Source organism: Crinia signifera, chromosome 6, assembly GCF_055691185.1.
Source record: "Crinia signifera chromosome 6, ASM5569118v1, whole genome shotgun sequence".
In the NCBI taxonomy this organism is placed as follows: Eukaryota; Metazoa; Chordata; class Amphibia; order Anura; family Myobatrachidae; genus Crinia; species Crinia signifera.
Genome location: NC_139222.1, coordinates 71340747 through 71353092, shown reverse-complemented (window position 1 = coordinate 71353092; position 12346 = coordinate 71340747). Strand labels below are relative to the sequence as shown.

At 45.4% G+C, this 12346-nt stretch overlaps 1 protein-coding gene across 3 annotated transcripts in view; it reads right to left on the bottom strand.

Moving 5' to 3' along the window:
• Window positions 1-12346, bottom strand: part of LOC146007712 (heparan-alpha-glucosaminide N-acetyltransferase-like) — a 394310-nt gene that overhangs the window by 310439 nt on the left and 71525 nt on the right. For all 3 annotated transcript variants that reach the window (XR_014444391.1, XM_083146282.1, XM_083146283.1), the window contains exon 6: window positions 4370-4421. Coding sequence is in view for 2 of the 3 variants with exons in the window: in XM_083146282.1 (XP_083002408.1) it covers window positions 4370-4421 (52 nt within the window). In the remaining variant the exon portion in view is untranslated. The remainder of the gene's footprint in view (window positions 1-4369; window positions 4422-12346) is intronic.

Sequence of the window (12346 nt, the reverse complement as noted above, 5' to 3'; positions counted from 1 at the left end):
GGGTCTCCCCAATTCTCTGCCCATTACCCAAAGATCAGATTGCACTATAGAGCGACATAAAGTCTCTCATTTACATCTCCTCCATAAACATGAATATAGACATTCAATTGCTGCTCCTGGAATCAGGACAATCACATGATGAATTGACAATTGTCAATAACAAATATTGGAATTACCATTGATTTGCTGCGCATTCAGTTCCCACTCACTAGCTTATCGATTCCATCACCATCTTTATCTCTTGTGCATAACCTTGCTGTTGGCGGTATCCGGACTCATGAAAGATTGACTCTAGGTCGACCACTATTGGTCGACAGGGTCAAAAGGTCATTAGTCAAAAGGTCGACAGGGTCAAAGGGTCGACGTGAGTTTAAAAAAAAATGAGCCGACAGGCGGTTTTTCATGCCCTATGATCCACTTTGGAGGGAGAATATAATAGTGTGCGGAGTGCAGCGAGCCACCGTGCCTGAAACATGGCGAGCGTAGTGAGCCATGTGAGGGGACGCCGTACACTTAGACTGTGTCCATACTGACCTATGTTGACATAGACACAAAAAAACATAAAAAACTCATGTCGACCTTTTGACTGTCAACCTATAGTGGTTGACCTTATGACTGTAGACCTAGACATTGTAGATGTAAAATACCATACCAGTTGCTGGCTCAGTGTGTGCATCATAGAATTATGTCCTGCTGCTGCCACTTACGCTACACTTTCATTTTTATAAAGGGAAATACAGTAAGTATTGTTTTCTTAGTGCACAGTTAGCAGGGAAACCATCTGGGGAAAGTAGAGGCTTGGTGGTTCTTAAGGATTATTTATTGTAGATATAGTTTTAAATAATTGGTTATGTAATAAAATATAAAGAAAAAATGCATGAGTTATATATGCAAATTCAGTAAAAAAAATTCTGTATATAAAAAATTGAAAGTGTGTGTGCAATGTGTACATTACCTGCTTCCTTTCTGAGTCTCTCCAACCAGATGCTAGCCTGATGAGATTAACAGCTCAAAATGTAGTTGTTTTTCTGCCATGTGACTAAATGAACCAATAGCCTCTGATGAGCTTTAATTGTGCTTCAGGTTATTCATAGTTTTTCACATGAAAATCTGACACATTAACTTGTGATTTTGTAACTGAATATAAATAAATTTAGACCAAAGAATTATGGATCAGATTTTTGGAGGATGAATTCTGGCAAATAAAAGTGTAGTTCCTACATATAGCGAGACCGTCTTATATATATATTTGTTCACCACATAAATATATTTATTAGACTGCAATTTCACTGCAAACACCATAGCCACCATCTCTTTCCCCAGTTGACTTTGTTCACAGTTGACCTACAGTCAACATTGCGGTGGCTGAACTCAGGGCTGTGTCACCAACATCGTAAACCTTGGGCAAAGCAATGCGCTGGCTCTCCTCCCCACCCATTCACAGTAACCAATTACAAGAAATCATAACATGCTCCAGTGGTATTGTGCCAATGTGATAAAATCCAGGCAATCAGCTACTAACGGTCATGTCACATGCTGGGTTTGAAAATTGACAGGTAGGAGCTGATTGGCTGGTTGTTATTGTATCACTTTTTTGAAGCTTGATACATCTGGCCCATGTGTCTTATTCCTGACTTTTTTCATTTATAGATTTATCTGTCCACGCTTCTGGTGAGAATTAAAATCTAGTAATGTACGGGGAGCAAAGGACAATCGGATACAGTCATTAGGTCGACAGTGTCTAGGTCAACAGGCAAAAGGTTGACACATTAAAAAAGGTCAACATGCATTATGTCAACATGGTCAAAAGGTCAACATAAGCAAAAAGGTGGACATCAGTTTTTCATGATAATTAAAAAAAAAAAAATGCTTATACTTTACCATCCCAGCGGGCAGAAAATAGTGTGCCCAAAGCATGGCAAGCACAGCGGCCCACTAATACGGTGTCCATGTCGATCTTATCCCATGTTGACCTTTTCAAAGTCAACATGTTCCTTGTGTCAACCTTTTGACCTTGTTGACCTAATATATGTGGACCTTTTTCATGTGTCAGCCTTCTGCCTGTTGATTAATAGTGGTCGACCTACTGACTGTCGACCTTATGATCCACACCCAATCAGGCATTCACTCCCAAAAGCTGGGAAATTGTCAAAAATGACAGTTAGGGTTCATGTGTTGAATCTCAGAATGTCTATTTTCTGTTTGGGGGCAAACAGATGACTGTTATACGCTCTCACACATTACCAGATCCATGCTCCCACCAGATAGAATGGACAGACTAATCTGTAGGCATGTACCCAGCTTTTCCTCTACATCACCAAGTTTCATGCCTAGAAGTCTGATTTGCAGTCAAGGTGCAAAATCTTTAGAGTAGACTGTGGGGACAATTCAGACCTTATCGCTCAGGTCCGAGTTCGCTTCCCGGTCCCGATGTTGGGGCTTTGAGCATGTGCGCATATGTGCATGTGTAAGCATCGGGAGCCGATGCCCTTGGTAAGTTTCAAACTCGCTGGGGAGTTTGTTCCAGGGGGCGGATGCGGAGAACGTTCAGCGTTTTATGGCCGCGCCCATAGAAATTCTGAGTGTACCTCTTCGAACGCAGGCGTTTCCATGCCTGCTTGGGGCGGGCAGCTGCCCCCCATTTTGGCCATTTCTGTCCAGGATAAAAAGTGAGTATAGACTGACCTTTATCCACGAAGGGAGGAAAAATCAATCCATGGAGCGGCCACATGCTGGTGCGGGGCTTCGCTCGGTGAGGGGACATGTATTTGGTGGGGCGGGATTTATCTGCTGCTACGCAGCGAATATACTCTGCCTAGCAAACAGGCCTGAATTAGGCACTGTGTTTCTACAGCTGCAGTAAATCACAGTTCTAGATCACAGACGGCCCTAGGAATAGGCAAACTGGGCAAAAGCCTAGGACATTTAGAATTCCTTGGGGCAATCATTGCGAGCCTAGGGTAGAAGAAGCAGGCTCAGCTTGAAAGCGGGCAGAAGAAGCCGTCGCCTCACAAGGGCCAACTGATCTGACAGCACCTGCCGCTATTACATTGTGCATTACAATGACATTACATTCTCCCTCCATTGGTCTCAGTCTCCAGAATGCTGGTTCTGGGTGTGAGGACATCACACTGCGTGACATCATCACGCATGGCATTATGGGGGTGGCAGTCCTCACAGTGCACTGTAGCCACAGACAGCATTAAACATTAGCTTAACAAAAAACTATTCATGAAGAAAAATAAATGTTTAAACATGTAGCATAACTTATAGGCATATATAAGAAAAAAGAATGCAAAAAGTAAGTCATATGGATGATTGGTGTCGGGCCATACATAAATCAATATTAGGGAGGCCAATCCCAGGCCATTTCTTCAATCCCGGGAATCAGGATTAAAAAACTGCCAATTCCGTAATTTCCAGGATCGGCCTCCTGATATGCAATGATTACCTCTTTGGTCACAGGAGGAGACGGCAGCCGGGCCCTGAACAAGGTGGCCGGCGAAGGAGGAGGAGAGGTGATTGCGGCGGGCAGACTCTGAGGGCAGGGGAGGAGGCAGTTTACTCTGGAGTCCGGGCAGACGCGGGAGTGTGGGAGCCACAGTGTGTGGCATCCCGGGATTCACATCCATGCCAAAAATGCCCTAAATCCCGGGATCTCAGGATTGGCATTCCTAGTCAATATGCCGGTCAAATAGATATTATGAACACTATGTGCATATATTACATTTTATTTATAAGTGGTTCACAGCGTTGCACATATGGCACACATTAGAACAATACAGAGTACACAGAACTAAACATTACTAATTATAAATTGACCACAAGGGCAGACTGTAGAAAACACTCATACAACAAATACTGTAGAAGCAGCATCATTTCTGGGTTCTTGACGAATAATTTTTTAGTTTGTGTTCCACTGTTAGAATACAAACCTCTCTACAAAAATCAGAAGTGTCGTGTCCGTGGACTAGAGTGTAGAAATATCAAATTACACCTAGTATGTGTATATATTAAAGATTCCATTATTTAGTGCATCTGCCCCATATTAAGTTAACACCCAACGGGATTTTCAGAATTTAATACCCCTTTCCGCCCGCCTAAATCAACCCATTGCCGTTATCTGCAGTGTAAAATCGCCACTAAACAAATTCCCAGGTCGGACAACCCAGAGTTGAACATGGCTGTGACCCAGGTTGCTGTGCTGTGTGAATAGGTATCCCGGGTCCCATTCACACTATGGAAGAGGCAGATATTAAAGTGACAAATGCATGGACCTACTAGGCATTCTTCAGTACATACATACAGTACACAAGGTATTATGAAGCCAACTAACATGAGGGAGGACAAGTCAGATGATTGTACTCACACTGGATGTCTTCCTTTTAAAGCTCAGAATAAACTGTTGAGTGCAGCTCAACCTGTAAACAAAAATTCAATTCACTATACGACATATTGCATTAATGAAATTAATAAAATAAAGGGCCTACTGTTTTGTCCAGTGGCAGCTCCAGAGAAGGGACTGTTCAAATTTAAAATATGGGAGCCACACCAACTGCCAGTGAGTCAGTTTGGAATGGCAGTTGGTGGCAGTTGCTGTGCCTCCCCTATTTGAATTTTTCCTGGTTTTGTCCCTTCTTATCCTTGGGGTGTGGGTTGCTGCTTAATTATTTTATATTTTAAGAACTTGAGCTCCAGTACAATGCTGCTAAGATTGCATACACCCAGCACCACAATGATAAAGGAAAATGATATCATATACAGATGAAGCCGCTCTTATGTGAACGGCTCCTGGCGCGCTGAATACGATCCCCTACCAGCGAATGGGGCGCGTACACATTAGAGACGCTCATGCGCCCCATTCTCGGCAATGGATGCATGAGCGGGTGAGACAATCACAGTCCGCCAGAACACCAACCGCCAGATACCAGCGACTGGCCGAAAGAATAAGAAAGGCCCCTTCTGTACTCACTGATTACGTAACTACAATTGTGTATAAAAGTGGTAACAACTTTTACTATCACATATACCCCTTAACATTGGTGGCAGTGGAGGAGGGACACCCTCGCCTGCACACCTCATGATCAGGGGTTGTGGCCTATGATTGCAGAACTCCTGCGAGGCCACAACCCATTTCCCTGCTGTGGGGGGCATGGCTAGCACTCAGAGCTGCTGGGTATGACCCAGCCCCTCTTTCTCACTGACTAGACACTGTGCGCATACCCACAGCATCTATTCACTGCTACTCTGCTCAGCAGGGCAGAGGGTAGCAGGGGGACTCTAAACTGCCCCTCCCCCTAATTCGGGACACTACTGGCCTTGAGTAGAAAGCAGGACAGTCCCATTTTTGGGACAGTAGGGAGGTATGGGTTAGGAAGTTCTACAGTTTACACTTAAATAGAAGCCCAACCGTATTTTGACTTTTGCGTAGACTGGTGGTTCCCAAACACAGGGGATAATTCAGGCACTGATCGCGATCGATTATTGCGCATGCGCAGAGCCATCCTGCGGTAAATTCCATAGTCTTTTTCAGTGGCGGCTTCAGAGGTGTGGGGTTGGTAGAGGGGAGAAAACAGCGCCACATTCCACGTGTGAAGGCAAATAGCTGCGGGGTGTGGGGGTGCACTACAAGTAACCCAGTATTGTACAGAGGAGGTGGGGGTGTACACCCTGCGCTTAATTACCACACATCTAAAATATTAATAATTCAGATACAGTGTATGTGAAATAAAATAGTTTTTATTTTAAATTTGACAGAGTTTTAAAAGAAAAAATCATTCAATTTATGCTCTGAATGTTAAGAATATATATATATGTAAAAAAGTGTTTAAATTGAATTAATAATTGATATAGTAAAAACAATTGATTACCTAGTACCAGTACACATACACAGAACGGATGGGGGGGTCACAGGACAAACATTTAAAGTCCAGTACCGGTATTGTCCAGAAAAAACTGTGTATCTTCCTTGTTTATGGAAAGTGTTCTAGGTATACCTTATTCCAAGGTGCAGGGGGTCTGCCGGCAGACTTACCCGTCACTGCCGTGTTGCGCAAACGGCTGAGGCGGGAACTTCACTTACATCGACTAGTTTCGCCGGTAGGCTTCTTCAGGATGTTGCGTGATGACACGCAACATCCTGAAGAAGCCTACCGGTGAAACTAGTCGATGTAAGTGAAGTTCCCGCCTCAGCCATTTGCGCAACACGGCAGTGACGGGTAAGTCTGCCGGCAGACCCCCTGCACCTTGGAATAAGGTATACCTAGAACACTTTCCATAAACAAGGAAGATACAGTTTTTTCTGGACAATACCGGTACTGGACTTTAAATGTTTGTCCTGTGACCCCCCATCCGTTCTGTGTATGTGTACTGGTACTAGGTAATCAATTGTTTTTACTATATCAATTATTAATTCAATTTAAACACTTTTTTACATATATATATATATTCTTAACATTCAGAGCATAAATTGAATGATTTTTTCTTTTAAAACTCTGTCAAATTTAAAATAAAAACTATTTTATTTCACATACACTGTATCTGAATTATTAATATTTTAGATGTGTGGTAATTAAGCGCAGGGTGTACACCCCCACGGCTTCAGAGGTGTGGCTGCAGCACAGTTCAAAATTCAAAGAGGGGAGCCACACCAACTGTCAGTGAGTCAATTTGGAATGGCAGTTGGTGGAAGTTGCCGTGCCTCCCCTATTTGAATTTTGAACTGAAGTGCAGCTCCTCCTCTGGAGCCTCCCCTGTAAGTTTATAATTGCTAGCGGTTTGCAAGTTGATTGACATGAAGCCAGAGCTTAGGGGTGTCACCTGGTTGTTTTCTGGGAGTGTCAGGGAAAACGCAAGTGTGCCTAGGTGTTTTCAGGGAGGGCATTTGCAGCCTTCATTAGCCTGATTCTGATAAAGAGTGCTCCAGGAGCTTTCCAGAGTCAGAAGCTTGGCAACACATCTCATAATAAGCGCTTGATCTTTAGGTAAATTTTTGCTTCCACAGTCACAGAATAACCTAAAAAAAAACCTTAGAATCAGACTATACGTTCTGGTCAGCCAATGACTACAGATAGAACCAATCGCACCTATGCTCATGCTCTTAATTTGCAAACGCAGCTCATCATTCATGGACTATATTGGCTGCCATATTCATCGGACTTGATCAAAAACGTTCTAAATATCTACGCACATTGTAAAATGTGTGAGCGGTTTCATAGTAATGAGAGCAAATATTTGACCAGCTGCACTGGACTATAGCAAATGAATTACTGTTACAGGATGAACTGTATACGGTGTACTTTTTCCAACAGAAAGATAAATGTAAACTCATAAAAAGCGTAAACAGAACTGCTTATTATGCTTATTAAATCCTATTCATAAAGGTTGAGCTCTTTTTAGATAAATCATTAGAAGATATTGCAGCGTTGATCAAAACCAAGTGGGCCAGAACTACAAGGTCTAGTACAATACTTGGAATGTGCCCCACAGATAGTATTAGGGAATTATAATTATGATGTGAAGACATTAGGCGTAAAATGTCATTGAACACTAAATATTTATAACCATATTGTTAATATATATGCTAATGAAATGTTTGCCCTTCACCGCCTACCGCTTTTGAAACAATAACTCACTTGAATTTGATTAAGAAGAAGTTGACTTTGGCTATTTACAGCTTAATTAATATCATTTAGGTTACAATGGAGAGTTAAGATAGTTGTAAAAGGCTGATTGGTGAGGACGTCCCTAAGGGTAGTCGGAAGATGATATTATAAATATAGTACAGTTTTAAAAGATATAGGAGCAATTATAAATATCTTACTGTCACGATACGAGTACCGGCTGGGTGTCTGCGCGGACTGAGCTTACGTTTCGGATACGGGCACAGCGCGTCTGTCCGGCAGTCGTCTCCCAGTTCCCGCAACGCTGCTGAGTCCGCGGCTTGGCGGCAGTGTCCGGGGTCCGGCGGTCCTCCAGTCCGCCGCCATTGCATCCCGGCCACATGCATGATGGATACAAACAAGCTTTCCTGCCTTAGCCTGACATGGGGCCTGCCATGCTCCTTTCAGTCACATGTCAGTCTGAACCAATCATGTGCAGTCTAAGCTCCCTGTCATACCTACCCAGCCAATCCTGGCCTTCCAGTGGGTATAAGTATGCCGGGAGCCCAAAGACCATGCCTAGTGCTTCATTTGTCAATTGTCTCCTGTTGGTGCAGTTGTCTCTCTCTGCTGCTGCTGTGTGATTTACTCCAGGTATTCCAGCTCCTGTGACCGTCCAGGTATTCCAGCTCCTGTGACCGTCCAGGTATTCCAGCTCCTGTGACCGTCCAGGTATTCCAGCTCCTGTGACCGTCCAGGTATTCCAGCTCCTGTGACCGTCCAGGTATTCCAGTTCCTGTGATCCGGTGTCCAGTCTTGGTCATTCACCTCAGCAGTTCTCAGCCTAGCTCCAGTGCATTCGATGTTTCAGCCATCGTTCATCCGCATTCAATGTTCTAACCATCGTTCCTGTGCATTCGATGTTCCAACCATCGTTTTTCAGCATTCGATGTTCTAACCATTGTTCCTGTGCATTCGATGTTCCAGCCATCGTTCTTCAGCATTCAATGTTCTAATCATCATTACCCAGCATTCAATGTTCAAGCCATAGTTCCACCAGCATTCAATGTTCCAGCCATCGTTCCACATCTCATCTAAAGGCAAGCTCCAGTAAAGTATTGCTCACTGTGCGGGGTACATTCCCCATCAAGGACTTCATCAGTGCTCTGCACTGCATCCCATACCACCTGTCCTTCATTGTGTTACAGTATTCGCATATTCTACTGCCTGCCATATACAACCTTCCTGTCATCCGTAACATCAATAAATCTGGTTGTATTTTACCTTGCCTCCTTCCTGCCTCTGGGTGCACTGTCGCGCAAGTGAATGCGCAAGGGTCTCCTAAAGCCTCCCCGAATTCTACATTGGCCCGAGTCCCCACCTGAGGTCTTCGTCACTGGGACTCAGACCCCTGGTGTGACACTTACATTTCCTTATTCATAGCACTCTTTTAAAGTTAATGCCCCTATCATTTTCTGGCTGCAGTGAGACTATGATGAGGTTGCCCCAAAGTCAGCAGATTTGGAACAATTGCAAACTAATGTTGATATTTGGGGTTTGTTCATAATAACAGGCCAATTTTGAGACCGGATTTTGATGCAGTTTTCATAATTCTTCAGAGCATTTGCTGAGGGAAGTTTAGGTGCATGAAACATTAATCTATGACAAAAGGGAGCTGAACTGATGCAACTCAAAGAATAGCTGTCCATCCATGTGCGGTCTTGGCTTGCACTGCCTAAACGGTTATATATATATATATATATAGATCGCTGTGAAAACAGTGATCAGCGCCGCCACTACATCGCGGCCGCACACTTCCGGGTTAATACCCGGAAGTGACGTCATGCGCTCCACACACTGGAGCGCACAGTAGCGGTGGGAGTCTACACTCCCCTATATAAGCAGGGCCCCAGGCAACGCTAGCCTGTCCCTGTCCAGCCACGTTTGTGTGCCATTGATGCTGTTGCTGTTTATGCTGTTTGATGCTGTCTCTGCCTTGAGAATGGTCTTTAGGGACCGAAACGTCGGCAGACCGATCTTGTGATTAAACCAGTGGGATGTTTACCCTGAATACCACAGTGCTAAAGTCTGGTGAGTGCTGTTTTTTCCCTAAACGGGGAAGTTCTATGTATGTTTGGAGCATTGTACTTTCACACTTTGCTCTATATACAGCACCCCAGCAGCTATCCCTAAGTAAGGGTGAGAGTGCAGTTCTTGTGTATTGTACATACATACATACATATACTGTATATATATATATATATATATATATATATATATATATATATATATATATATATATATATATATATATATATAGAACGTAGAAACGAACCGGCACTCAGGTATCCAAAGGGTAAGTTGCCCCGGGTGCCAACGAGAAGGAGTGGAATACGGTGAAAGATAGACGCGTCACTCCAGGGGTCTTTTTCAAAACTTTTATAGCATATGGATAAATCAGTTACATGACAAAGTCAACGTTTCGATACTCAGGGGTATCGTTGTCAAGACAGCATGTAACAGGTATCAAACATAAGGATGAATGCCCGCACGGCGGCGGGACCAGGCATATATAACATAAACAGAGCTGCAAGTTTGGCGGTACGGGGTGGTACGGCGTACCGTTAAAAGAAATACTGCCGGTACCCCGTACCGCCATAACAAATCTGCCCCCAAAGTGTTTATTGCGCATGCGCGCATATGTAAGTGGCGGGGGGCGTGGTTTTCGCCGCCCCGCCACAGCTGATTGCTAGCGGAGGGGACTCGGAGCGCATTGCGCTTCTCTCCCTCCCCTCAGTGCAGGAGTTGGAGTTGCCAGCCTTCCCCCGCTGCCGACGCCACTCACCAGCAGCAATGCTGATCGGGAGATGGACCTCTGCCCCGGCTGGAGAGTCTCCCACCTGCAGAGATGACAGTGCAGCCGCCCAGTACAGGCTGCCGCTGCGTCTTCAGTGAGCAGAGGCAGGCATTAGCCAGACCACCATGTAAGGCAGTGACTGTGAACACACCACTGTGACGACCTTTTGGACTTCACAACAAGGCACCAAGCAGCAGCTGGAGGTGGGGAGCTGTAATGTCCATGGGCCAGGTCAGTTCTGCCCAAACCTGTCCCCAGCCTAGTGTCCCCTAATCGAAATAATTTACCATCCCCTTTTGGCAGCACAGTGACCCACACCATCCCAGTGTCTTTCACTCTGCCACTTGCCCCCATTTCCTCCCGGATCACCAACTGGCACTGGGGGCATATGTGTGGCACTGTGGGGGCATATCTGGCACTGGAGGCATATGTGTGGCACTGTGGGGGCATATCTGGCACTGGGGGCATGTGTGGCACTGTGGGGGCATATCTGGCACTGAGGGCATATGTGTGGCACTGTGGGGGCATATCTGGCACTGGGGGCATATGTGTGGCATTGTGGGGGCATATATCTGGCACTGGGTCACTGTGGGGGCATATCTGGCACTGTGTGGGCATATTAGTAATGGGCATCAGTTGTGCGGTGTAATGAGCATTATGGTGTGGGGAATAATGTGTAACGGGCATTATGGCATGGGTCATATGTATTGGGTGTGTGACGCGTAACAGGCATTACTGTGTAAACTTTGGCCAAATGCCTTCGGCATGCAATATTCCAGCCACTCCCCCTAGTGTCATATGACCATGCCCCTGGTCACACCCCCTGACCACGCCCATTTTTCGGTGCGCGCCTTTGGCGCGCGGCACAGTACCACTAAGAACTTTTTCCTACTTGCACCACTGAACATAAAAAACACTTACTGGCTCCATGTGATGCTGACCGGCCACCGGGTGCAGAGCGCACACCTCCTGTCACTGAGGCAGGAGCGCGCACCACTGACGTCACCCCGCCTGCTGCATAGCAACGCAGACAGGTCGGGTGAGCGTCCCCGGCGACCAATCAGGATCCCCATAGCCAGGACAAACACATGAAGAAACACAGCGTATGCATGTTAAATGACCAGCGCGGGGGATCTGCAGCGATGCGAGGGGATAGCACAGCAGACACGGGGGCCGACTCACAATCCAATAGCAAACAGGGTGTTGAAATAAAGTCAGCGCAGGCAAATGTTGCCTTGGTGTGAACGTCCATGCAGAAGATAAAGTCAATGTCGACGATAAAGTCAATGTCGACCAAACAGTAGACACCCAGACGGTGGAAGTAGCAGTACAAACACTTAGAGATCCAGAGAGCAGAGGGGGTGGAATACAGGGAGTAGCGGGTGTATTGTGCTGCTAACAGCGGGGCGGGTGGGCAGCGCTGATGGCACGGCTGGGGCGAATGAGTAGCACCGCTGACACTGCTGAGAGGATTTTGGGTGCAGCAGATGTGCTAAACTGTTAGTAGGAGGGTACTGATAATGCGGCCACAGCTGAAGAAACATGGTGTCTCTATGAGGCAATATCGGTGAATCATAGTCAATGTCGACACACGTGTCAACGTGGCTGTAATAGTGTCCCAAACTTCAGAAAAATAAGCTCCAGTTCATTCTGTCATTTAAACCAAATGGTTTGACAGTATTAAGTTTATGGATCCATTTGGCCTCAAGTTTTAGTAAGAGGCCATCCCGGTCACCACCTCTAGGCAGCACAGGTACATGATCGATGAGTATAAACTTAATGTCAGCCACAGTGTGTCCCGCTTCCAAACAGTGACGAGCCACTGGTTGATCTGCTTTTTTGGATGAAATGGCGTTGTTAATAGCAGAACGGTGAAGTGCCATGCGTT